At 37.8% G+C, this 27,933-nt stretch overlaps 1 protein-coding gene across 1 annotated transcript in view; it reads right to left on the bottom strand.

Moving 5' to 3' along the window:
* Positions 1–4,628: 4,628 nt before the first annotated feature.
* LOC111569225 (spondin-1-like) overlaps positions 4,629–27,933 on the bottom strand; it is a 159,412-nt gene continuing 136,107 nt past the window's right edge. Inside the window, exons 11-16 of the mRNA XM_055009128.1 lie at positions 26,672–26,854; positions 16,655–16,825; positions 14,813–14,980; positions 13,980–14,138; positions 9,601–9,864; positions 4,629–8,609 (exon numbers count right to left, since the gene is read on the bottom strand). Of these exons, the coding sequence (XP_054865103.1) occupies positions 8,443–8,609; positions 9,601–9,864; positions 13,980–14,138; positions 14,813–14,980; positions 16,655–16,825; positions 26,672–26,854 (1,112 nt within the window). The 3' untranslated portion in view covers positions 4,629–8,442. The remainder of the gene's footprint in view (positions 8,610–9,600; positions 9,865–13,979; positions 14,139–14,812; positions 14,981–16,654; positions 16,826–26,671; positions 26,855–27,933) is intronic.

Genomic DNA, 27,933 nt, shown 5'->3' with positions numbered 1-27,933 from the left:
GGCATGGGTGATCAAAAGCTGTCAAAACGCTCCACAAAAATTTGAAGGTGTGGAAATGGCTGCTGGTGGGATTTTGACAATTTGCTATGGATCAGGAAGTGCTGTCTAACTGGCCTGAACATGCTCCAATCTGCCTCAAACTTTACATGTATGAGCAGAGTCTGGCTCCGATTCACTCTCAGTCGCAGTTTCAAGCATCGTTTTAATGGGTTGTGATGACCTCATACTGTTGCCTCAGATTAAAATTTAATGCAATTAAACTCACCTTTCTGTGTTTTGTTTTGAAACTAAATTCAAGTTGAGGTAACTTAATGAAATTGGCTTCATAATTTAATATTTCTAGACCTTAAATTAAGGATTTTAAGATCCATTCTTTCCTGAATGTCTGCAAAATATTAGTTAATTGAAAATACCTTTCATTGTTGAGGAATTCCCTTGACTCAATGTTAACAATAATTTGTGTGTTGTTGTTGTTTATCTAGTGAAGATGGGAAAACTGCATCAGAAATGAGTTCTGTTAATGTAAATTTAAAATAATATACGAAATACACATCAACTTACACAAAATGTCAATTAAATTTTGCTGATTTTTCACCATTTGTCTTTATTTCTCAATAGATGACACCCAGGAGGAACTTTATTAGATAAGGTTCAGTAATAATGAGATATAATATTATCTTATATAATTCTAAAAACGAGAAAAACATTGTTTCAGGTGCATTTTTAAAAAAAAATTAAACTCCCTTCTACCGACCTCTTCCTTGTGTGTTGCATGATTTTCTAGTCTTGTGTCTCCATCTAGTGGACAGAAACTGTCAGTACAGCAGGTTCAAGGAGGCTGTGAATGTAAATTAAACCTGCAGAAACACGATCAGTAGAGTTTTGACAACAGTACTTGAGTTTATTTTGTAGCCGGTGAAGCAACGCCAGCATTTCAGAGATTAAAGAGGACGTCCTTTATGGAGTCACAGGAGTGCCACAATAAAATATAAATAAATAAATAAATAAATGTGTAAATATAAAGAGAAATAAATAAATAAATGCAGAAATATAAAGAGAAATAAATAAATTTAAAAGGAAATAAATGTGTAAATATAAAGAGAAATAATAAATAAATAAGGAAATAAATGTGGAAATATAAAGATAAATAAATAAGGAAATAAATACATAAAAAGGTAGATTTTGTCTTTGCTTTTCCCTTTTCTCTTTTTTTTCCTTTTATTTTTCCTTTTGTCACTCATCAGTCCACCAAGTAAAAACAAAGACAAAAGACTCTGCTTTCACTTGGTGGACTGAGCTGTCAATCAAATGGCTCTGGGCGGGGCTTTCTGTCCAGGTGGGTAGTCGTACCTGATCATAGGATTCCTGCCTGACAGCAGCTCCTAGCGAGGCTGAAGTCAAGTGATGGCACCGTGGCGCTTCTGCTGATTCTACCAGCAGACACTGAAAGGGCTCTGATAGTTTGGTAAGTTAATGTTTATTTTCTTATTGGTGCCGCTTTTAATGCACTTTATATGCAGCTTTAGTGTCAGATATAATGTGTGCCATGCACTCCAGATGTTGGTGGAGTTTATTTCTGTGTGTGTTGACCAGAGAAGAAAGTTAGCATAGTAAATATTAGCTTTAATGTTAGCGATGCTAACTGAGCTAGCTGCGCAGTAGTAGCCTGATTAAAGCTAACGTAGCATTAAGCTAACGATGTTTGTGTTGAGTTTCATGTAAACAGCTGAAGTGTGTTGTGTTACTGTAATGTGGTACATTTAGTTAATAAAACTGTCAGTGGAGATGCTGGTTCACATTAATGTAACGTTTAGAAAACATAAATGTGATTAAAACAGTGAGGTTAAGGTTCTGTGTTGTCAGTAGTCCTGAATATCTGCTGAGTCTCTGAAGTTAAACTGGAGAAAACAGTAAATCTGCTCTCTAGTTGTTAACATTGTTTAATGACTGATTCACATGTTGTAGTATGTATTCCTGCAGTGTAGACTGGAAAAATAAACTCCCAGAATATGATCAAAATAATGATGAACACTACAGTTATTACATTTAATGTTGCAGCAGTTGGAATGAAAGAACCTTGTCGATCGTTTCCTCAATGTTAGTGTCTTTTCCTTCCAGCCTTGGTCTGGATCATTGGGAACATCTGCTCTGATGGACTGAGAGCTACAGAGAACATGAACATCCAGCTGTGGTTGTTTGAAGAGTCTTTTCTCCTTCATCACTGTGAGGAAGATCAGCACTGATGTCCTCCTCATCCTTCCAGTAATAACAATAATGCTGCAGATTCAGCTCCTCTCTTCAGAATACAACTTGTATTGTTACTGTTCAGTTTTTACACTTCACTGTCAGCAACACATTATTTATTTCATCCATTTATTTCATGTGTTTACACATCTTTACAGTTCACAATAGTTAAATAATGTAGTTTTTAAATGTGCAATAAAGGTAATAATGAAGCTCCTGCCCTGAATGTGTCGATGTTTTAATGCTGCATATCTGCTATAAATAACATGGACTTTTTAGATTGTATTTCTGCTCCAGCAGCAGAGATGCAGTTAAAGGTGATAAATAGAACCCATGAATACTAAGAACAGAGAATAATAAACTGCTGAGAGTTGCTCTGTCCTTCTGTAAGTGAAAGTTAAACAGGAAGTGGTTCACTGAGGATGTCGTCCATTCAGTCTCCTTCTTCACATCCAGATGAGGTTTTCCTTCTGTTGGCTTCACTCAGAAGATCCTCACAGTGAACATGAGACACCTGAGATGGAAGAGAGACGTCACAGTATCAGCATCAACAGCAGAGGTTCATCAATACTTTGATCATATTCTGGGAGTTTATTTTTCCAATCTACACTGCAGGAATACGTACTACAACATGTGAACCAGTCATTAAACAATGTTAACAACTAGAGAGCAGATTTACTGTTTTCTCCAGTTTAACTTCAGAGACTCAGCAGATATTCAGGACTACTGACAACACAGAACCTTAACCTCACTGTTTTAATCCCATTTAGGTTTTCTAAACGTTACATTAATGTGAACCAGCATCTCCACTGACAGTTTTATTAACTAAATGTACCACATTACAGTAACACAACACACTTAAGCTGTTTACATGAAACTCAACACAAACATCGTTAGCTTAATGCTACGTTAGCTTTAATCAGGCTACTACTGCGCAGTTAGCTCAGTTAGCATCGCTAATTCACATTAAAGCTAATATTTACTGGATGCTAACTTTCTTCTCTGGTCAACACACACAGAAATAAACTCCACCAACATCTGGAGTGTATGGAACACATTATATCTGACACTACAGGTGTATATGAAGTGCATTAAAAGCGGCACCAATAAGAAAATAAACATTAACTTACTGAACTATCAGAGCCCTTTCAGTGTCTGCTGGTAGAATCAGCAGAAGCGCCACGGTGCCATCACTTGACTTCAGCCTCGCTAGGAGCTGCTGTCAGGCAGGAATCCTGTGATCAGGTACGACTACCCACCTGGACAGAAAGCCCCGCCCAGAGCCATTTGATTGACAGCTCAGTCCACCAAGTGAAAGCAGAGTCTATTGTCATTGTTTTTACTTGGTGGACTGATGAGTGACAAAAGGAAAAATAAAAGGAAAAAAAAGAGAAAAGGGAAAAGCAAAGACAAAATCTACCTTTTTATGTATTTATTTCCTTATTTATTTGTCTTTATATTTCCACATTTATTTCCTTATATTTATTTCTCTGTATTTCCACATTCATTTCATTATATATTTATTTCTTTATATTTCTGCATTTATTTATTTATTTCTCTTTATATTTCCAGATTTATTTCCTTATATATATATATATATATATATTTATTTATTTCTCTTTATATTTCTACATTTATTTTCTTATTTATTTATATTTATTTATATTTTATTGTGGCACTCCTGTGACTCCATGGTCCTTCAGACTGTACAGGATAAATCTCGAGTGTTTTTAGCCTCCCTTCTTTTGATGGCACATTAATTATAACCTAAAGCATCAAAACATCCCAGTGAAGGAGGTTCAGCAGAAATCACAATATAAACACTTCTACTGCTCTCCTCCATCACCGGGTTCCCTCAGAACCATCTGGTTCTTCATCTCCAGTAACTTTATCAATGATCAGAGTTCTACCTTCATCCTGTGAATATTTCCAGAGTTCCATAGAGGTGGGTCCAGATTTATCACTTTTTAATGGAGTTTTTCCATCATTTCTGATCCTCAGAACTTCATCAGTCCAGCAGATAGAACCATGACATTTAGGAGGAGAAACACATCTGAGTTCTGCTAAAAACTGACACCAGATCAGTTTTACATCCATCCAGGTGTCTCAGTCTAGAGACAATCAAAATTTGACCAATCTTGGACAATTTTCGAGTCATTTTGGACATTTCAAATCTTTTGGAGCAAATTTTGGGGAAATGATTAATTTTGAAATGCATCATCATGTGAAGCATGGTGGTGGCAGCATCATGACATGAAGCAAATATGTGTTTCTGCTTCTTTTTAACCAGGATATTCTGGTCTACTTTTTGCTCACCTGGTGTCCTTATTGGCTGTAAATGACAAAGTTATCTGAGATTCAAGATAAAAACCACTTCAGTGACGTCACGGTTTTCACATTTACTTTTTTTTTATTGTAAAGGTGGTTTCTTACAAAATAGTCACGTGATACAGAGGCAAAGAAATAACAAAAAGAGGTCTGTAAACTAAAAAAAACCCTAAAACATCTACAGAAAACAGAACTTTGGTGGTGATGTAAAAAAGAATAAAAAACTGCAACATAATCAGCTAAGTAATACTAAAAAAAAAAAGGTTTTACAGATCACTCTCATCATGGCAACACAATGAAAAGCGCAATAATAAAAAAAAACAATAAATGGAAATAAAGAGTGTAGTAACTGAGGGCCCGGTAACAGTCTACTGCATGTTGAGCTAAACTACAGCTTTAATACTGTAGAAACTTGTATGTTCGCTAATTTCTGAACTCGACGTGACGCTTCTAAGGCTCCGTCTGTTTGGGTTTTCAGGAACCAACAAAGGCAGATACAGTCATTTAAGACAACAAGTACAGCTGATAAAGCCTGAAGTCCAAACCAAAAACAAGAACAACGAAGAAAAAAAGTCCTCCTTGCACATGCTAAAGAAAGTTTTCTGAATGCTACATCAGCTGAAACGACAGATAAACAGCAGTACAGAATATAAAGACTAATCTGAACAGTATAAAACATCTCCATTTAAATGTGTCTAGTAGGGGAAGTGGTTTTTAGTAATTACATAGCAGTGTCATTTATACGTGTTGGTTAGATAGTAGATGTACAGTACATCCAGAAGTCTTTACGCAAAACCTGTGTTAGCATCTGTGTCTTGCAAAAAAATGTTTTGTTTACTTTTCTGTCAATTTTTTGACAATTAGATGCTTGAAATATATTTTTAAAAGCTATGGTTGTAGATTTTCACCTATTTTGTAATCCGTATTACCTCCATGGGCTGTTTTTTTTTTCGCAGAAATTCTGGGAATTCTCACCAAAAATGAAGTTTGAAGCTCTTGATAGTTAATAGAAATGATTTAGGTTGTAAGAAAGTGGAAAAATGAAGTTCCAACAAAGAGGAGACCCTTCTAAAAAAGAAGTTTGACATTATGGGAGTTAGATTTATGGCCACTATGAATCTTGAGCCAGCAGCTAGTTAGCTTAGCTTAGCACAAAGAATACAAACAATGTTGGAAGCGGCTACTCTGGCTCTCCTTGACTGGAACCTTTCTACAACTGAAACATTAACAGTCTGTAAAATGCTGCATTATTCAATATAGTAACACATAACATGTTAAAAAGTGAACTTTAGGCTAACTGTTTGTGTTTTGCTAAGCTAAAAAAACACTACTGCATGAAAAAGTACTGTGTAGAATTGTCTGACTGCACCTCATTATCACTCTGTTATACGAGTGGAAAAACACTGACTTTCAATCATAATTGTCTCAGGTGATGCTAAGCAAGAAATCAACCAACAGTACTGTGTAGAAGGGTCTGACAACAACTTATACTGATTCTGCTATATTCTGGCTTGTTTGTAGTTCTTTAAATCATTACAATCGTCTCAGGTGATACGAAGCAAAAAATCAACAAACAGTACTGTGTAGAATGGTCTGATGTCACCTTATAATGATTCTCCTATGAAGAGAAAGAAACACTGGCTTGTTTGTAGTTCTTTAAATCATCATAATCGTCTCAGTTGATGCTAAGTGAAGGACGCAGCGATGGTGTTCCTGCAAAATAGCTACAAGGAAACTCTTCTGGTGGAACATTTGCATATAAGAAGGCGAGAACTGTTATCAAAAATTGCTAATTTTCCAAAAAATCAAGCAGGAATGCCTTATTGCACAATCCATATCCTCTGCAAAATGTAGCATTTTCAATGCACAGATTGCTGCTTGGATTTTGTTGCTAATCAAAGTGGAAATGAGAGACCTACACCCCAAGTCTAGATCTGGTGAGTCAGGATAAACAGCTACAAGGGTCGATCAGAAAGTTTCAAGATGGTCCATGGGGTCACGTGACATTGTGCTATTGACATTAGGACCTCTGTTAAACAACTTCTATTCAACGCCATCTGTGACGAGCACTAAATCTCTTTGAAAAAGCAGTCCTTTGACTTGAGTTAGGAAGAGTCAAATATACCAAGTAGGGCAGTCGGCGAGCTAGGATCGAGCTGTTGTGGCCAAAAACTTTGTGCATTAGTGTTGTGTTCGAATGTTTTTCCTCAGACACCTCAGGACGCTCCAGTAGAACTCTGCCTTGGGATGCCTTGGTGCACAACTTTATAAATGCTGAAGAAAACAGCAGCTCGTCCACTGTTAAACTGTTGTTTCTTCTCCTGATGGTAGCTGCAGACCCTCCTTTGGTTGCCACCATGGTCTTAAGCATGAACTTGGATCATTCAGCTGCTGCATGATACTGAATCTGATGTTTTATACTTTAAAGCAGTTTGAGCTCCATCTAGAAATCACAAATCTACCTACTGGTGGTCATAAAAATGCCTGTCCTGCTACCACGTTGCACTCCATGAACAGTCCTGAAACTTTTTGATCAACTTTTGCTAAGCTATAGCTTCAATTTGACCCGATAGATGAAGTTCCTACTACAAGAACAGCTGCAGACGGCAGTAGTTCTTCTTATTCTATTATTTTTTAGGTCTATTTCATGCACTGTATCTATACTCCAACACTTGTTGCCCTAATGACATTAAAAACCCCTAAAGGGTAGCAGACGTCCAGAAAGAGTCCGTATACTCTCGGGGACCCAAGTGAAGTCACTGTTGTGGAAACTTTAACACCAGACTGAGAGGACTATTGATTCATTTTGTGTAACTCTGCAAGAAGTTTAGCATGAAAAATAACTGGAGGAAATCTAAAAATAAAGCAGATCCGGTTATGATGCATGTAAAGGTTCGTAGAATAGTTTTAAGTTCTTTTGTTCAAACATAAGGTGACTAGATAGATGTTGATTACCTTCTCGACAGTTTCGGTGAACTCTTTCACCTTCATCGGAAGCGTCTCACTGACTGATGAAGGCGAGAGCGTTTGTCGAAACCATCGAGAAGGTAATCAACATCTATCTATTCACCTTATGTCTGAAAAAAAGAACGTCTAAACGTCATAAAAACGTCTGTACTGCTACCACATGTTGCGCTCCATTAACAGTCCTAAAACTTTTTGATCAAGTTTTGTACAAATTTTAGCTTCAAATTTACCCAACAGACTAAGTTCCTGGTACAAGAACAGCTGCAGACACCAGTAGTTCTTCTTATTCTACTATTTTTAGGTCTTTTTCACACATCTACCTTAGATGTGCGTCTATACTCCAACATTTGTTGCCCTTATGACATTAAAAACCCCTGAAGGGTAGCAGACGTCCAGAAAAAGTCCATATACTCGTGGAGTTCCAAGTGGAGTCACAGTTGTGGAAACTTTAACACCAGACTGAGAGGACTATTGATTTTTTTTGTGTAAAACTCTGTAAGAAGTTTGGTGTGAAAAATAACTGGAGGAAAAGAGATCCGGTTATGACACATTTAAAGGTTCATAGAAGGTGCCTTTGAGGAAAAATTCCCAGATTTTTGGTGAAAATTTCCAGAAAACTCTAGAGTTCACTAGAGGCCAAAAGTACAGAAAATCATTAAAAAGTTGTTGTTTTTTTTGCAGGACACAGACGTTTCTCTCTAAAACTTCCACCGTGGTCTAAAATAAAAGTCAGCCTGTTAACTAAACATCTACAATGGCTTCACTAAACAGCACGTCTTCCTTCGTCTCAGCTAAACTCCTCATATTTGTCCCAAACCACCCCGTCCTCCTGCCCTCACCTCGCTGTACACAGATCAATCAAACCCCATCATCTTTAATAAACCAGCCCGTTGGCGACGCCCCCTAGCAGGGATGAACGTTGCAGGCTCGGATCTCCTTGCGGTCCTTGCAGCTCGCCGTCCCGCTGCCCTTTGCCCTCTTCTTCACTGTCATGAACCGCTCCTGGATCCCCCCACTGCAGTGTTTGGTACAATCCGTCCAGCTGCTCCACGGCTGCATCCGGCAACCGGCTGTAAGAAATCATGGAATAATCGGTAAAAGACACCCATCATGATGCTGCCACCATCATGTTTCACATCATGATGCTGCCACCACCATGCTTCATATCATGATGCTGCCACCACCGTGCTTCACATCATGATGCTGCCACCACCGTGCTTCACATCATGATGCTGCCACCACCGTGCTTCACGTCATGATGCTGCCACCACCATGCTTCACGTCATGATGCTGCCACCATCATGTTTCACATCATGATGCTGCCACCACCGTGCTTCATGTCATGATGCTGCCACCACCGTGCTTCACGTCATGATGCTGCCACCACCATGCTTCACATCATGATGCTGCCACCATCATGTTTCACATCATGATGCTGCCACCACCATGCTTCATATCATGATGCTGCCACCACCGTGCTTCACATCATGATGCTGCCACCACCGTGCTTCACATCATGATGCTGCCACCACCATGCTTCACATCATGATGCTGCCACCACCGTGCTTCACATCATGATGCTGCCACCACCGTGCTTCACATCATGATGCTGCCACCACCGTGCTTCACATCATGATGCTGCCACCACCATGCTTCACAATGCTTACTTTACAATTGTACTTGACTGACATTTGTTTGTAGAAATCTGCTTTCAATTTGAAATGAAATAGTCTTGTTTGTTTTTGGAAATTCTTGTCCAAAACTCCAGCTAAAATTTGCCATTTTTCAGCAATAAATAGTAAAAACTTCCTGGTGGTGAATTCTTTTTATCGATGCTGTAAAGCCAGTTAACCAGCGACTACTGATGCCCGTCTGATTACTAGTTTGAAGAGAAAATGAGTCTGTCTTCTGGAGGTAAACATATCGGTTATCTGGAGGAATTATCGGTAACGAACCACAACACCTGTAACAGTCTGCACCATTAATATCATTAGAGAAGGAAGCCCACCAATCATCTTAATGCAGGAATATCAGTTGTTTTAATAGATGATAGTATCCCACCTGGCTGCTCCTCCACGGCTGAATCTCGTCCCTGTTTCCCTCGTCTCCTCCTGTTTCCTCCTCCTCCTCCTCCTCCTCTCTCCTCCTTCGTCTTTGGCCGACACTTCCTGATCTTGCATTTCTTCCTCTGGATGGTTTCAGGACAAGCGCTGCCTCCGAACTGAGGCTCCAGTTTCACCATCCGGGTCCGAATAGTGTGTCCTTTTCCGCAGGACTTGTTGCACTCGGACCACTCAGACCACTCGGAGACCATGCAGTCAACCGCTGGAAGGAAAAATGGGAAACAGACCAAGATTATCAGTCTGGATTCATATATTCCCATCAGGTGTTGTTTCATTACAGTCAAAACGATCCTGACCTTTACAGTCCTGATGCAGATTTACATTTATTGAGCCCAGGTCACTTTATATCTGTTCCTGTGTGACGTGAGAAGCTGGACAGAACACTTTTATTTGTACAATGCAGCTCAAAGACAATAAAGTAGCACCGAATCTTTTCATTTTGCTTCTGGAACATTTATAATAGCGAAAAATGGCTGGAAGATGCATAAAGTATGGTCTATTTTATTAGTACACTGTAAAAAAAACATGAAAAATTCTCACTACAACAGCTAAAATCTGATAAAAAATGTGCTATAAAATGTCAGAATACTGTCATTCATTCAAAAACTGTATCACCATGACTCATTTCATGATGCTGCCACCACCGTGCTTCACATCATGATGCTGCCACCACCGTGCTTCACATCATGATGCTGCCACCACCATGCTTCACATCATGATGCTGCCACCTCCATGCTTCACATCATGATGCTGCCATCACCATGCTTCACATCATGATGCTGCCACCACCATGCTTCACATCATGATGCTGCCACCACCATGCTTCACGTCATGATGCTGCCACCACCATGCTTCACACCATGATGCTGCCACCACCATGCTTCACGTCATGATGCTGCCACCACCATGCTTCACATCATGATGCTGCCACCACCATGCTTCACATCATGATGCTGCCACCACCATGCTTCACACCATGATGCTGCCACCACCATGCTTCACGTCATGATGCTGCCACCACCATGCTTCACATCATGATGCTGCCACCACCATGCTTCACGTCATGATGCTGCCACCACCATGCTTCACACCATGATGCTGCCACCACCATGCTTCACGTCATGATGCTGCCACTACCGTGTTTCACATCATGATGCTGCCACCACCATGCTTCACATCATGATGCTGCCACCACCATGCTTCACACCATGATGCTGCCACCACCATTCTTCACATCATGATGCTGCCACTACCGTGTTTCACGTCATGATGCTGCCACCACCATGCTTCACGTCATGATGCTGCCACCACCATGCTTCACGTCATGATGCTGCCACCACCGTGCTTCACGTCATGATGCTGCCACCACCATGCTTCACGTCATGATGCTGCCACTACCGTGTTTCACATCATGATGCTGCCACCACCATGCTTCACGTCATGATGCTGCCACCACCGTGTTTCACATCATGATGCTGCCACCACCATGCTTCACATCATGATGCTGCCACCACCATGCTTCACATCATGATGCTGCCACTACCGTGTTTCACATCATGATGCTGCCACCACCATGCTTCACACCATGATGCTGCCACCACCATGCTTCACGTCATGATGCTGCCACCACCGTGTTTCACATCATGATGCTGCCACCATCATGCTTCACATCATGATGCTGCCACCACCATGCTTCACATCATGATGCTGCCACCACCATGCTTCACATCATGATGCTGCCACCACCATGCTTCACATCATGATGCTGCCACCACCATGCTTCACATCATGATGCTGCCACCACCATGCTTCACATCATGATGCTGCCACCTCCATGCTTCACATCATGATGCTGCCACCACCATGCTTCACATCATGATGCTGCTACCACGCTTCACATCATGATGCTGCCACCACCATGCTTTACATCATGATGCTGCCATCACCATGCTTCACATCATGATGCTGCCACCACCATGCTTCACATCATGATGCTGCCACCACCATGCTTTACATCATGATGCTGCCATCACCATGCTTCACATCATGATGCTGCCACCACTGTGCTTCACATTATGATGCTGCCTCCACCATGCTTCATTTTATGATGCTGCCACCACCATGCTTCATATACAGTTTTTGAATGAATTACAGAATACTGTAATTGCATTTTTTCCACAGTTTTTACAATTCAGTGATTTTACTGCACTTTCTCTGCAATTAAACAAAATAGGGAAACCTGCAAAATAATAAATAATTAATATATTATTTAGCATTTTACAATTTTTAATTTGCAGATTTTTTTTTAAAGAATGGCACACTTCTGTATTTTATTCATCAACATGTAATTAATACTCTTTTTCTGTGATTTTATTGGATATTATCTGTAATTTTACCAAAGCAGGAATAAAACTGTTTTGGAAAATGTCATGTTTTATGAATTATTTACAGTTTTTCAGTCCTTAATATAAATAATTTTTCTTTCAAATGACAGCAAATGTAATGTGATTTCATTCTTTTAAGTGTAGGTTTGGTTAATTTTCCTGAAACATCACATCACAGACGAGTAGTTCAAGGACTGCTGCAAATGTTTTACAGTTCCTGGCTGATAAATGGTTAAATTCTGGTGATTTTTACAAGACAACAGGCCTCTAAAACCCAATGAGGATCATAGGTCTTAAGGTTCAGAGGGTTAAAATCTAAATAACATAAACCACAACCAATTCATTAGGTTACTTTCAGCCAGTGGTCTCTGCTGGATGAATATAATTGTGACCTTTTGTAAATTACCTCAAACCCAGGTTGGCATTTGTTCTCTGACATTTGTCCTCATTTCACAGCAGCTTGCATACAGACACACTGATGAAAGCATGTCTTTAAATATATATGGTGGTCTGTACTCAGCTGAGAGGCAGCAGTGAGTTGGATAACTTCATCAATACCCAGAAATAAACCAGTGCATTCACTTAGAAACAGCGACAGACTTCAAGTCATGTACATTTCCAAACACTCTGCAAATGACATGTTGTCACAATAGAAAACATAATTACTGCACCTGAAATGGAACCAATAAAAAAAGGGCAAAAAACCCATAAAATGTGAATAAAAGCAAAAAACTGCACCTTAAAAATCTGTCAAAAACATAACTCACGCCCAAGTTTCTCCAAAATTACCAAACCTGATTAATATGACTCACAACCTGTTCATGATTGCATGATAATTGACCAGAAAGAGTTGAAATTTGCTTAAATATCTCAAAAAATGTCCAAAACGACTCAAAGAAAAATTCAAGACAACATGAAAGTTGTCCAAAATTAATCAGATTTGTCCAAAATGACTCAAAATTTATCCTTATTTTCTGTGTTCAGACTGAGACACCTGGATGGATGTAAAACTGATCTGGTGTCAGTTTTTACTAGAACTCAGGTGTGTTTTTCCTCCTAAATGTCATGGTTCTATCTGCTGGACTGATGAAGTTCTGAGGCTCAGAAATGATGGAAAATATTCAAAAGCTTTGAATGTTCAAAATAACATATAAAAATTACAATATTGTTCCAAATTACTCAAAATGAGTCCAAAATTGCTCAAAAGTGATGCAAAAGTTTCCGAATGCAACTTTAATTGTTGAAAATGACTCAAAAACGTGCAAAATCACACAAAAAAATGCTCAAAATTACTCCAAAAAATCTCTAAATGAAACAAAAGTTGTTCAATTTTACATGAAGGTGAATAAATAATTGTTGAAAATTACTCACAAACTGTACATAGTTACTCAAAAAAAGTCTACAATCACTCAAAAGTTACATAAAAATGATCAAAATAATTAAAAAGCCCTGTCTGAAATTACCCCAAATTGTCCAAAATGACATAAAAATTGTTGAAAATGACAATGACTTTTACCAGAACTCAAATGTTTTTCATTCATCAGAAACTGCTGAAAATTTGACAAAAAATTATCCTGTAGTTCTAAATATTTGTCAAGAAGGGCTAAAAAAACTGCTCAGAATGACAAAAGATGTATAAATTACACAAAATTGTCCCAAAGTTATTCAAATTTGTCCAGAAAAATGATGAAAACCTTTCAAACCGATTTAGTATTTCCCCAAAATGACTCAAAAATTAGTCAAATTTTGATTCTCTTCACACTGTGACTCCTGGATAGATGTAAAACTTTATGTACCTCTATGGACTTCAAGGACCTGGAACTCTGGAAATATTCCCAGTATGAAGGTAGAACTCTGATCATTGATAAAGTTACTAGAGATGAAGTATAAAACGGTTCTGAAGAGGTTCTGGTTGTTGAATAAAATCACTTACGACACTCCGGCAGCATACACTTCTCCGTCTGTTCCAGCTCCTCTGTGCACTCAGCAGGATCCGACTTTAACATCCGTTGACGTGTTCGAACTCCACGACCGCATGTTACGCTGCAATCACTCCAGTCAGACCACGGAGACAACATGCAGGGGATCGTATCTATGGAGACGGATTTACAGTCAGTGAAGCATAGATAACTCTTAATATTTATTAGGGATGTTTTTATTCAGTCCAAATCCACAACAAACACATAACATGAAACTCCAGGCTGTTCATGTTGTGGGGGTTTAGCTAGCAGTGGGCACCATGACAAAGACTTCTGTGGTAGCTAATGACCTCCGACAAGAGTAGAACTAAAGCACCAAACTGCAGGATTGTGTGTTTTTAGGAAATTATTGAGGGAATTAGCATGGATTTCTCTCATATTTCTTCCCTCCTTTTTTTCAAAGTAGAAACTCTCCGGTCTGATTTCTGCCAGCGTTGTCAGTTTCATGCTGTTTTTACTGGCAGCAACAATCTCTCCAACCACACAACAAACCCTCACATAACATGGAACTACAAGCAGAGAGCATTGTGGGGGTTTAGCTAGCAGTGGGCACCAGGATAAAGACTTCTGTGGACATTAATGACCGATAAAAGCCAACATAGTGCAGACAAAAGACAGTTACTAATGTAAAAGGGCCACATTTGGATCCTTAATCATGTGCTTGTTGACTAAAACAGTAATTTTAGTTGTTGATTTTTAATGCTTGTGCTTCATTATGGTGAAATGATTTAGTGTAAATGTCCTGATATGTCAAAATAAACTCCTAATATGACGATTATTCACTCACGGCATTCCGGCATCATGCATTTCTCCACCTCGGCCACCTCGGTTTTACACATGGATCCGTCTATCGGAGGCATCTTCACCATCCGCTCACGTCGCTTCATGCCGATCCCACAGGTGACGCTGCAGGGATCCCACTCGGCCCACTCAGTCACCACACAGCTGCTGGGAGCTGTGGGGGCATTTCAGAATAAAAGCAGCTGTTATCAGGTTTAACCGGTTTTAACACGTTCTATGATTACGGCACAGAAATTAGAATTAAACCAAACAATCTGCTGCCATCTTTTTAAATTCTGACAACTTCTAAGGAAATTACATCGAGTTAGAGGATTTAAATTTTCCTCTACAACCAAATCTGTTTTAATTAACACTTTCTTAATCCATAAACACAAGTTTCTCAGTCGAACACTCATAAAAATTAAAAAGAATTTAGATGTTCTGTTCTTAATTACCATGATTGTGAACACAAGTTTTCAAGATGGCACGTTTAAAAAAAAAAAAAAATCATCCAGTTACCTCAACTTAATTGTGGTTTAAATGAAATATTGCAGAAATTTTACTTTAAATTACTCAAAATATTAAGTTGATCATTATAATGTCAAAGGAACTGATCAAAATAATGTTTGCAACTTAAATAGTTGATCTAAATCGGTAAAGTAACATTTTTAGCCTGAAACTGTGCAGTTACTTTTACTTTTGTTACTTTTTAGTGCATTTATTGGCTCATAAGTACAGCAGATACACATTTTCTTCGTCATTTTTGACTCTTTTCAAGTCATATTGGACAACTTTCATTTTAGAGATTTTCTTTCCAGTATTTTTGAACATATTTGAGTAATTTTCAACAATTTTACATCAACTTCAGGTGACACAATCTAAAGTTGGGACAAATTTCGACAAATTTGGCACAATTTTTGTGTAATTTTAGACCATTTTCATGGGATTTGACCAACTTTTTGATGAAAACACATCTGAGTTCTGCTAAAAACCAACCAGATCAGTTTCACATCCACTGTAGGCGTCTCAGTCTAAACACTAAATCTGGTTTCTGTTCATTTTCTCTATAACTAACTGGGAGCATCAGTATTATGGGATGTATCCTCGTGTGAACAGTTTAGAGTCCTACAATCAATCACTGTTAACCAGGAAGTGTTTCTGTTTTCTGATGATTCACCAGAGAAAACATTAAAGAGTGCATTCTGGGTGAACTTTAAGGCTCCTATCAGCAGGTGGTTGGTCAGAACTATTATAGACAATAAAAGAAACATTTTATATTAAAAAATAAATGAGGTCATTTTGGACTATTTTCAAGCAATGTTGGACAATTTTAGTCATTTCTAGACAAATTTCTAGTAATTTTGACAAATTTTAGTCTCATTTTGGAGACTTTTGAGTATTTTTGGATCTACAGTTTGAAGGTAGAACTCTGATTATTAGTAAAGTTACTAGAGATGAAGAATCAGATGATTATTTGGGGTAATTTTGCTTTTTTAGTGCTGATGTTGCATCTCTTTTAGTGGATATTTTGTGTTGTTTTGTGGTAATTTTTTGTCTTTTTGTGCCTTTTTTTGTAGATTTTGTCTGTTTTTGTGGTAATTTTCCAGCGTTCTTTGTTATTTTAGTTGTAGTTTTTCCTCCTAAATGTCATGTGTCTATCTGTTGAACTTTTTAAAAGTCCATTAAAAAGTGATAAATCTGGACCCACCTCTATGGAACTCTGGAAATATTCCCAGGATGAAGGTAGAACTCTGATCATTGATAAAGTTACTGGAGATGAAGGATAAAATGGTTCTGGGGAGGTTCTGGTTGAGGTTTATTTCTGATGACCTGATCTGGCTGAACTCACAGCATTCTTCGTTGACGACACATTTCTCCGTCTCCTCGGTGTTGAGTTGACACAGCGACCCGTCCTCAGGATACTGTTTGACGTATCTTTCTCTGGACCTCATCCCCATCCCACAGGAGACGCTGCAGGCCGACCAGCTGATCCACTCCGACATCATGCAGGTCGACGGCTCTGTCAACCGAAAAACAACATTTTACTGTTTAAACTCGTCTCTGCTGGGTTTTAATCCAGCAAATACAGGGAAAAAAAATTATTTTATGGTCAAATACAGTAAAAACATAAATTTTACTTAATTAAAATGAAACATGTATGATATTTTTGGATGATTTAAGTTAAAAAAAAAGGTGTTTTCTGGTCATATAGTGTGAAAGAACAATTTACTGTGGTAATGATGTCAGTATTATTTTATTTCTCAAGTCAATACATAAATTTGTGATTTTACTAGATATTATCTGTAATTTAACAAAACAAGGAAAATCTGTAAAATAACAGTTAAAAGATTTTTTAAACCAGTTTCAATATTTAACGCATCATTTTTCTCAAATCTCAAAATATTTTTAAGCTGATTTAAATACAGTAAAAATATAGTTATTTCACACACACACTGTAAAAGGACAAATTATCATTTATAAAAATACAGATTTTTAATGTGGACATTATTTACAGTTTTGGCCTCTTTGTTTTTTGATTCACACACATTATTATTATTTTTCTGTGATTTTACTAGATATCTGTAATTCAATGAAAACAAGTTTCAAAAATTAATTATATTTATTAAATCTTTCATATAAATATTTTTCTCTTTATAATAATTGATAATATTTGTTTGCTGTTCATAAAAAATGTGTAATTTTCCAGTCAAACATTGCAAAAGAACAAATTACTATTTGTAAAAACAGAATATTTTGATGTGGACACTGTTCACAGTTTTGACTTTTTTCTTTCCTTTTTCAATACATAAATTAAATGATCTATCTATCTAAAATAATAATATATAATATGTAACAATAGTAATAATATTACTACTACTACTACTAAAAATAATAATAATTATTATTATTCTATTATTATTATAAAATAAATAAATAACTGTTATGATCAAGTATTGTAAAAGAACAATTTTGATGTGAATGCCTTTTTTCTTATTTTTTACAGTTAATAAAGTAAATAAAAAAGTTGTAAAATAATATAATTTTTGGCCGACTTCAGTACAATTGACATGTAAATGAATAAATTAATACGTTTTTAAATTTATTTTACTTGTTATTATCTCTAATTTAAGAGAACTAGGATAATTTGTAAAATATGTATGTTTGGCTGATTTAGTTAAGGTAAAAGATAAAAAATAAATATATATAAAAGCAAATTTTATGATCAAGCATTGTAAAAGAATGAATCCAAAAATATAGATTTTTGACGTGAATGTCTTTTATTTATTTTTTTAAAGTTAACATTTAAATTAATATTGTTTTTCATTTATTTTACGTGTTTTCTCTAATTCAAGAAAACTGGGAAAACCAATAAGATGACGGTGAATTTTTGTAGAAATTACAATTAAAAACATTTCATTTTTTACAGTGCATCATTTCTTACTGAACTCTTTAAATTGTTTTCTGTCACTAAAAAGCTCAACTGACTTTAAAAAAACAACTATTTCAGCCTCTAAAGACAGAAACTCTTCAAATTTTTCCTGTAAAAGCGGCTCGTCAGATGGAAATCTTGAACCTTCAGTCGCTCTGAATCACTCCAAACCTACGTCCTTGGATTTCCTCCTGCTCACGGTTGAAAGCTCCATTTTCTAAAAAATTAGAAAATTGCCTGGTCTCTGTTTTTAATAAAGGGTGCTGCCTGGGGGACGTTCTTTTCACGCCGAGGCCTGGGGGAGTCGATGTGTTTGACCTCGGCCGGTATCAGCGACTCCTGGAGCTTAACAAGGCTCCACCCTGGAGCGTTTTATCACCATTAGCTTCAACATCTGCCTATTCTTCACGTCCACTCAGACACTGTACGAGCCCGACTGCCTTTTCCCTTCCAACAAGATAGTCCGTCAAAAAAAAAAAAAAAAGAACAGACCCAGTAAATTGGAATTTTATCCAAACTTTGGAGCAACTTCCCAAGGATTTTTATTACTAGTGTTGCTCACCGGCTAACAAAAGGAGTGAATCATTAATAAAAGACAACAGGTATCTGCAGCCCGAAAGAGGCTTTCCCAGGAATATTAATCAACCTCAGAGACGCCCCCCTGCAATTATCAATCTCCCAGCGCTACGCTAACAGAGCGCTAAATGAAAACAAAGGAGAGGCTGCCGGGGAACAAGAAGCTACCCATGTAGCTGCCTGATAATCAATAAGAGGAGCAGTGGAGGGTGGAAGGTGTTGGAGCTCCACTCGACTGATGACTGCCAGGCGTCCTGGGAGGAAGATGAGGATGAAGGCAGACGCTGACTGTGCTGCTTCTCAGCATTTGTTCCGAACTGACAATTTCACTGGAAATTGGACAAAAAGCAAACTCCTGGGGTTTCATGCTCATGTGAGCGCTTGTTGTGTGAGTGGGGGAGGTTGTTACCGGCAGTAAAAAGAGCATCAAACTGACAATGCCGCCTGAAATCACACAGAAAAGTTTCTTGTTTCGACAACAGACAGAGGGAGGAAAGAAATGAGGGAAACGGTTATGCTAATTTGCTAATTAGGTCCCTGAAATACACAATTCTGCAGTTGGGATGCTGGTTGGAGAGTATCTTGTTTTTGAAGTTAGAGATGCAATTTTCAAGTATTTTCTTAATTAATTGGCAGGAATGTTGTTGCAGTTAACCCCAACTTGTCGTCAATATATGAGCTCCGACCAGAAGTCATTAAGCATCACAGAAATCTTTGTCATGGTGGTCTGTTGCTACCGAGTTTTCAGTGTTTTCATGGAAGTGGAGGGGTTTGTGTTGAATGTTGAATACTTTTTAAAAATCAATCATTCTCAGCAATCTTGGCTTGTCTAAAACACGAGTTCAGGCCAGAGATCATTAAGCTTCACAGAAGTCTTTGTCATGGTGCCCCTTTACTAGCTAAACCCCCATAATGCTCTAATCCTTCAAAAAGGAGGAAACACAAAGGAATGTTAATTTGCTACTTAGGTTCTTGAAAATGACCAATCCTGCAGTTGGGATGCAGGTTGAAGAGAAAATTTTTCAGGGACTGCAGAGATGTTTTCATGCTGCTCCTTTGTTTAACCCTTTGATGCACAACATGGATCAAAAGTAACCCATAGCCAATGGAAAATGGGTATCTCTTGACCCACGTTGTGCATCAAAGGGTTCAGAAGAGCAAAGTCTGTGGCAGGACACAAGGGATGCTGAGTTTGAGTAATTCTTTATGTCAATAATCAGTTAGCAGTGCTGTCCAAGTCAATTTGCTGTAAACATGTGACCTGTGGCCAGTGGTCATTTTGCATCATAGAAGTCTTTGTCATGGTGCCCATTGCTAGCTAAACCCCTACAATGACTCATTGCTTGCCAACGAGGAACACCCTGTAGCTTTTTTTTTTTTTGTGGGATTGGGGTGGTGGTTACTTTCAGTAAAACAGCAAATCAGAAAGAAAAGTTTCTTCTTTTGACAACAACAGACAGAGGAAGAATAGAAGTGAGGGAAGCATTGATGTTAATTTGCTAATTAAGTTCCTGAAAATACACAATCTTGTAGTTGTTTTCCAAGGACTATCCTGCAGCAAAGATTCTTTTGGAGCTAGCGATGCAATTTTTGAATCATTTTCTCAACTAATAATCAGCCGCAATGCTTTCCTAGTGGACTGGTCAACATGAGTCCTGGCCGGAGGTCATTACGTGTCACATAAGTCTTTGTCATGGTGCCCCTTTACTAGCTAAACCCCCACAATGTTCTCTACTTGCCAAAACAGAACTGCTCGTCATCTGTATTTATGTGCTGTTCTAATCAGTTCCAGTTTTTTCCTAAATACATGAGCTCTAGTCAGATGTCATTAAGCGTCACAGAAGTCTTTGTCATGGTGAACCTTTATTAGCTAAATCCCCATAATGCTCTAATCCTTCAAGAAGGAGGAAAGACAAGAGGGAAAGTTCATGCTAATTAGGTTCCTGAAAATAGACTGCAGACATGTTTTCCTGCTGCTTTTTTGTTTAAGGAGAGCAAAATCTGTGGCAGGACACTAAGGATGTCGAGTTTGAGTAAGTTTCATGTCAATTATCAGTTAGCAGTACTGTCCAAGTCAATTTCAACTTGTTGTAAACATGTAACCTCTGGCCGGAGGTCATTTTGCTTTACAGAAGTCTTTGTCATGGCGCCCGTTGCTAGCTAAACGCCCTTTGCTTGCCAACAAGGAACACCCTGTAGTTTTGTTTTTTTCTGTGGGATTGGGGTTGTGGTTACTTGCAATAAAACAGCAAATCAGATAGAAAAGTTTCTCCTTTTGACAACAACAGACAGAGGAAGGATAGATGTGAGGGAAAAGTTGATGCTAATTGGCTGAAACACATCTGTCATCAGCTGTGATACTCGTAAACTGTGAACCTCAGTTCTGTTAACATGTTTGGATCCTAATTAGGTTCCTGAAAACACACAATCCTGCAGTTGTTCTTCTTGGCTTTATCACAATAATGATCGCATGCTGCGTTGATTTCTGTAAGTCACAGATAAATACAATCAAATCCCGATTTAAGCATTCAGGATGCGGGAGGCCACCCAGCGTTAGCAGCTAATCCACATAATCTTTTATGTTTCACTGAAGTAATTAGGGTATCTAATTACCAGTGTTTGCTCGGGGTAATTAGGGATTTGCTGTACTTTGTCACATATTCTGTTGATGTAACCACATCGTCCTCGGCTGAATCTGCAGATTCTCCTGCTAATCACAGCGGAGCCACCTGTTTCCCCACAGACGCTGTAATCCTCCGCAACAACAGTGGCACACAGTGGAATATTTGTGAGTAAAATAATTCCACGAGGCTGTGAAATATAAATGAAGCAGTGTCTTTTTAAGGTTTAAGCCATAGCGAAGCTCCTGGAGTTGCAGAGATAAATACCTCGGCTTTAATCTGCTTATTGTTTTGAGGGTTCACCGATTGGCCCGCTTGTTGATCGGAATTCAACGCCCCAGACTCTGAAAGGATTAGAGCGTTCAGAAATGCAATCTTTGTCATTTCAAGGCTCCTTTGTGTAATGAAGTGTTGCAGCAAACAAAAATAGCAGAAGGTTTATATTCAGGCAGTAAAATAAAAATGACATTTGTGAATACAAGTCTGAACACTGAAGGGACAGTTAAGTAGTGCACACTGAACAAAAGGTATCACGAGTGTACGTACCGACAATGGACGGCATAATGGGGATGCATGAATCCTGTTTTGATTTAGCAGATTCTACTGTATAGTACAACTTAAATAGGTATTAGACCACGTGCTGTTTTCTTTCTTCACAACATAATTTTTTATTTAGTTACAATTTCTTAAATTACTTCTTAAAGGTCACTTGTCCAGACTTTCTTTATGGGATGTCATCTATTTTATCCGGCTATTTTATTCTGTTTTACCCTTTTTTAAACATTTGCTTAATTATTATCTAGCATTATTTTTTTTTTACCATTGTTTTTATGGTTTCACCGCTTATTACTCCACTAAGGAATGCGGCGGAGTTATGTGACGATCGCCGTATGTTTGTATGTCTGTCTGTTAGCAACTTTACTCAAAAATGCACTAACGGATTTGGATGAAATTTTCAGAGAAGATCAGAAATGGCACAAGGACCAAATGATTACATTTTGGCAGTGATGTGGCTTATAGTTTGGATCCACGGATTTGTTAAAGATTTCTGTATCATTGCCAGATAGTGGCACAGCATCACTGTAACCATGACAACAAGTGAACACTATGTCAGCTGCCTGCTGACGATCACATGATTGTGATCCTACTACAAATCCACCACTGAGGACTTATCAGGACTTATCCATCAGAAATGATCCAAGGAACAACTGATTAAATTATTGGGGGTGTTTCTGAGTCCCATCAATTCCCGCTGCCCGCTACATATTTAGGTCACGTGACTCGGTATCCGTACATAACGTACACATGCATAACACACATCTGTGCTCAGCGCAAGGTCATTTGGTTTGTGGGTACATCTATATTAAATGGACACATTCTATGTTGCCGTGATTTCTGCCACACATTTTTTTCAAGATTTCATCTGTCAGAAATGATCCAACGACTGAGCAGCCTTGGAGGAGGACTGCGCTCTCTGAGTGCTTTTCTTGTTGTGGTTATATAATCACACCATCTTCTAAAAGATGTAAAAAAAAAAAAAAAAAAAAAAAAAAAAAAAAAGAAAATTTACAATAATTTAATACCTGCCTGCAACAATTATGTTTAAAAATATGATAAATTTAAACTGCAAAGATGCCCAAATTCACGCTAGATAGTCGAAAACGTTTTTTGAGTCAGCAGTATTTTGTGCAGAAGCCGTACACTACCGTGCAAAAGTTTGGGGTCACTTAGAAATGCCCTTATTTTTTTTAAAGAAAAGCAGTTTTTTCCATCCATCCATCCATCATCTATACATCGCTTAATCCTCACTAGGGTCATGGGGGGGCTGGAGTCTATCCCAGCTGACTCAGGTGAAGGCAGGGGACACCCTAGACAGGTCACCAGTCTGTCACAGGGCTACATACAGAGACAAACAATCACTCTCACATTCACACCTACGGGCAATTTAGAATGATCAATTAACCTCAGCATATTTTTGGACTGTGGGAGGAAGCCGGAGTACCCGGAGAGAACCCACGCATGCACAGGGAGAACATGCAAACTCCATGCAGAAAGATCCCGGGAAAGCCGGGACGTGAACCAGGGATCTTCTTGCTGCAAGGCAAAAGTGCTAACCACTACGCCACTGTGCAGCCCGCAGTTTTTTTCAGTGAAGATAAAATTAAATGAATTCTAAATCCAGTGTAGACATTGTTAATGTGGTAAATGACTATTGTAGCTGGAAACAGCTGATTTCTCCATAGGGGTACAGAGGAACATTTCCAGCAACCATCACTCCTGTGTTCTAATGCTACATTGTGTTAGCTAATGGTGTTGAAAGGCTCATTGATGATTAGAAAACCCTTGTGCAGTTATGTTAGTACATGGATAAAAGTTGGAGTTTACATGGAAACATGGAATTGTCCAGGTGACCCCAAACTTTTGAACGGCAGTATATATGTGTCATCTACAGATAATCCAAGCTGAATTATCACTTCAAAATGCATTAAAGAAAATTGCAAGATGCCAAGGAGACGAAGAGAGATGTCGCTAATTGGCTTGAAATCAGTAAAACAGCTGTTTTTTGAAACCCAAAGAAGAAAATGAAGCATTTCTGCACCAAAAACTGCAAAAGACAAGGAAGAAAAGCAGTGCTGACAGTGTTCTAATAATTATTTGTAGAATTGTGTTTACTGAGAAGTCTGTTTGCACATATCTAGACAGAAATATAAGGCAAAGAAATGCTGCTGCTGAAGTTGTGGCTGAAGAGAAGCTACTTTTGGGACCTCGGGCATGTTTTCCTAACAGATGGAAGGCTTTTGAGAGACACGTTGGTTAAATCTCTCAGGATCTGAAGTGGATGCTCAACACACAAAACACAATCAACAAAACGGAGCCGGCAGAGGATGAAGTTCAACCTGGCCGAGGAGCTGCTGATCCTTTTCTACACGACAGTAATCCAGACTTTTTGCTGCACTTCAGATGCTGTCTGGTCACAAAAAAGGACAAAAACCAACTGCAACATCCAGTCAGACCTGCAGAGAAATCACTGAAGCCAACCTAACTTCTGTCCAGGACTTAAGGATCTGGATTCTGGCTGATTGACGCATTTTTTAGCTAATCGATATCAACTTAAACTTCAGCATGATTCTTTCTGTACATCCAATGTGGCTGAAGATGCAAATTTTAAATAACTTTCTTCATCATTTATAGGTTGGAACACTGTCCTAATCGATCCCTGTAGGTTTTAAACCCGTAAGCTCTATTCGGAGGTCATTAAGCACCACATAAGACTTTGTCATGGTGTCCGTTACTAGCTAAACCCCCACAATGCTCTCTGCTTGACAACATGGACTTCTAGTAGGTTGAGTGAAACAAAAAAATACACTGTTAAAAAGATCACTATGCTACAGATTTTTGCCATCATGCTCACAATTTTGTACAAAGATCTTTGAATGTTACAGAAATCTGCTGTATTTTAAACATATTTTTAAAGCTCGTTTGCAGCTAGACTGCAAAAAACTGTTGTTTTTTTTACTGCAATGAACAATTTGCTCCAATTTTACAGATTTGTGACTGATAGTAACTATAATATTAATGAATAATTAATATTAATATTAATTAATATTTTAATTGATATTAATATTAGAAAAATCACAGAAAAAATTTATTTTACATGTGAACCTTAAAAAAAATAAAAAACAACTATAAAGAATGTACACATTAAAAAGTCAGCATTTTTTTTTTTTTTTTACTAATAGTTTTTTCTTTTACAACATTTGACCATAAAATCAGTTTTTGCTTTTGTATCTAGGCTCCACCTGGTGGAACAACTAGGTACTGCAGCTGATCTACAATATATCTACTGATACATTTTTTTCTAAATTATAAATAGTAACTAGCTTGAGCACTGATTTTTTGATTTTAGATAAATAAAAAAGGCCAAACTGTACATAATGTCCACATATTTTAAAATTATGTTAAATTAATTTTTTTTTTCCAACATTTCACCATAGAATTAGGTTTTGTTTTTACTGTATTTAAATCAGTTTTTCAAATAGTCATTAAACAGAAAGAGGCTCCATCTGGTGAAACAACCAGGTAATACAGTTGATCTATGATACATTTACTGATATGTATGTAGAGAATGCAGATCATTATTTTTTTTGTGGTAAATTACAAAAAACTGGCTAAATCACATTTTAAAAAAATAAATTTTCATGTCCACCTTAAAAAAAGAATCCCCCCAAAAAAGAGGCCAAACTGTAGAAAAAAAGTATATTTAAAAATACTGATTTATTCTTTTGCAATGCTTAACCATGAAATTAGTTTCATTTTTATAGTATTTAACATTTTTGAACTTATGGGACACTGAAGAAGTACATTTTTGTCTTTCTTTTATTTTACAGCGCATATTTTCACTTTTGGTTGTTTTACGAGATTGTTATTAGTTTACAGTGCACTCAAGACTCTACAATATGTTTTCTGACATGATTGTAGAGAATCCAGGTTTTCGCCACACTACGCTCAGTCTGATCTTGATAAAAATGCAACTTCAGGTGATTAAAAACAGACTTTTTGTGTAGTATTTGTATTTGGACATTTGATAGGATTTATATCTCTTTTCTTTGTTTTTTGTTTGGCATTAATCAGGATTAGAGAGAAAAAAGAATAAAACTGCCAATGATTTTACTGGTATTGTTAATAAATTCTCTTCATTATGGGATTACTCTGACGTACATACAGCAGACTGTTGCATCCGAGTTCTTTACGCATTTCAGCTAATTTTTTTCTCATTTCATCTTTATTTAGATGTTACAAATAAACTCAGTTGTTGTCAGATGAGAGTTACTGTGATGTTCTTTGTAGTAATTGAATAAATGCATCTAATTTCTCACTCTGAGCGAAGACGAAATGTTTTAACTGCTGAAGTGTAATTCCCATAAGTTTGATAAATACCTAAGTGTTGATGCTCCTCGGTGAGATAAAGCATTCCTTCTTGGAGGGAATTAAAAAGCAGTTACTTTCAATCTAATGAGGGGAAATAAAGAATCATCTGCACTTATCTGTACATATAGGGTAAGTAATTTATTGATGGAAAATTGGTTTAGAAAGCTTCTTCTGTTACAAATCTTCCATTAATTGTACCTGTAAGGTAGTAAAATAAACCTCTGCTCATTTCAACCACACTGGAGGATTATTCTATGGTATATTTTCTCTCTATAATAAATTATATATACATGTGTCAGTGAGTGTTTACCCTCCATGCTGCATCCGGGGCCCATGCAGGGCTGGAAGTCCTGGGTGTGGGGACACGGGACGCTGAGGTCCAGCTGAGCCTTCAGCATCCTCTGCCTCATCCTGCGACCTTTTTCACACGTGGCGCTGCTGCAGGCCGACCACGGCGACCAGCCCGAGTAGATGCACGTCTCCGGAGTGTCGTCTGAGGGGAGAAACATGGAGGGAAGACGATAAATAACCGCTCGAATGATTTCACTTTTTGGTAAGTTTTTGTTCTTGTAACAGTTATTTCTGACATGTGGATGATGCTTCCTTTATATCTCATCTAACACAGCATGAAGGCCTCAAAGGTCCTCAGGCGGTTTGAGTTTTGTCCGACAGATTTGAGCTTCTCAGTTCACTTGAGCGAATATCTTTCGGCTGTAGCCCCACTTAGCCTGGGAGTCCCTCAGGGCTCCATTCTGGGCCCAGTCCTGTTTCCATTATACGTTTTATACACTAATCCAACAATCTTCTTATTCTTCAGTAATATAATCAGTAATTGATCAATTTAGAAATGAGAAATTTGCATAAATGCAATTCTGCAATGGAAGAGTGGAAAAAAATCATTAATATGTACATTTTTATGTTTCAGACCATAATCAAAATCAAAAGACCAAACCAAACCATGTCAGGGGCTCAGTAGCTCAGTAAGCTAAATGCTCAGCATCTCTGGGAACTCCTTCAAGGCTGCTGGAAAACCATTTCAGGTTTTACCTCATGAAACTCATGGAGAGAATTCCAAGAGTGTGCAAAGCAGGAATCAAAGCAAAGGGTGGCTACTTTGAAGAATCTAAAATATAAAACATGTTTTGACTTATTTCACACTTTTTTGTTTACTGCATAATCCCATATGTGTCCATTCACAGCTTTAATGCCTTCGGTGAGAATCCACAATGTAATTAATCATGAAAACAAAAAAAACATTAAATGAGAAGGTGTGTCCAAACTTTTGATTGATAGTGTACATCTCATTAAACTTTTATATATATATATATATATATATATATATATATATATATATATATATATATTGAATGATAAATCCAGTCTAGACATTGTTAATGTGGTAAATGACTATTGTAGCTGGAAACAGCTGATTTTTAATGGAATATCTCCATAGGGGTACAGAGGAACATTTCCAGCAACCATCACTCCTGTGTTCTAATGCTATGGTGTTGAAAGACTCATTGATGATTAGAAAACCCTTGTGCAGTTATGTTAGCACATGGATAAAAGTGT

The sequence above is a fragment of the Amphiprion ocellaris genome, chromosome 3 (assembly GCF_022539595.1).
Source record: "Amphiprion ocellaris isolate individual 3 ecotype Okinawa chromosome 3, ASM2253959v1, whole genome shotgun sequence".
Lineage (NCBI taxonomy): Eukaryota > Metazoa > Chordata > Actinopteri > Pomacentridae > Amphiprion > Amphiprion ocellaris.
This window is presented reverse-complemented; position numbering and strand designations above follow the sequence as displayed.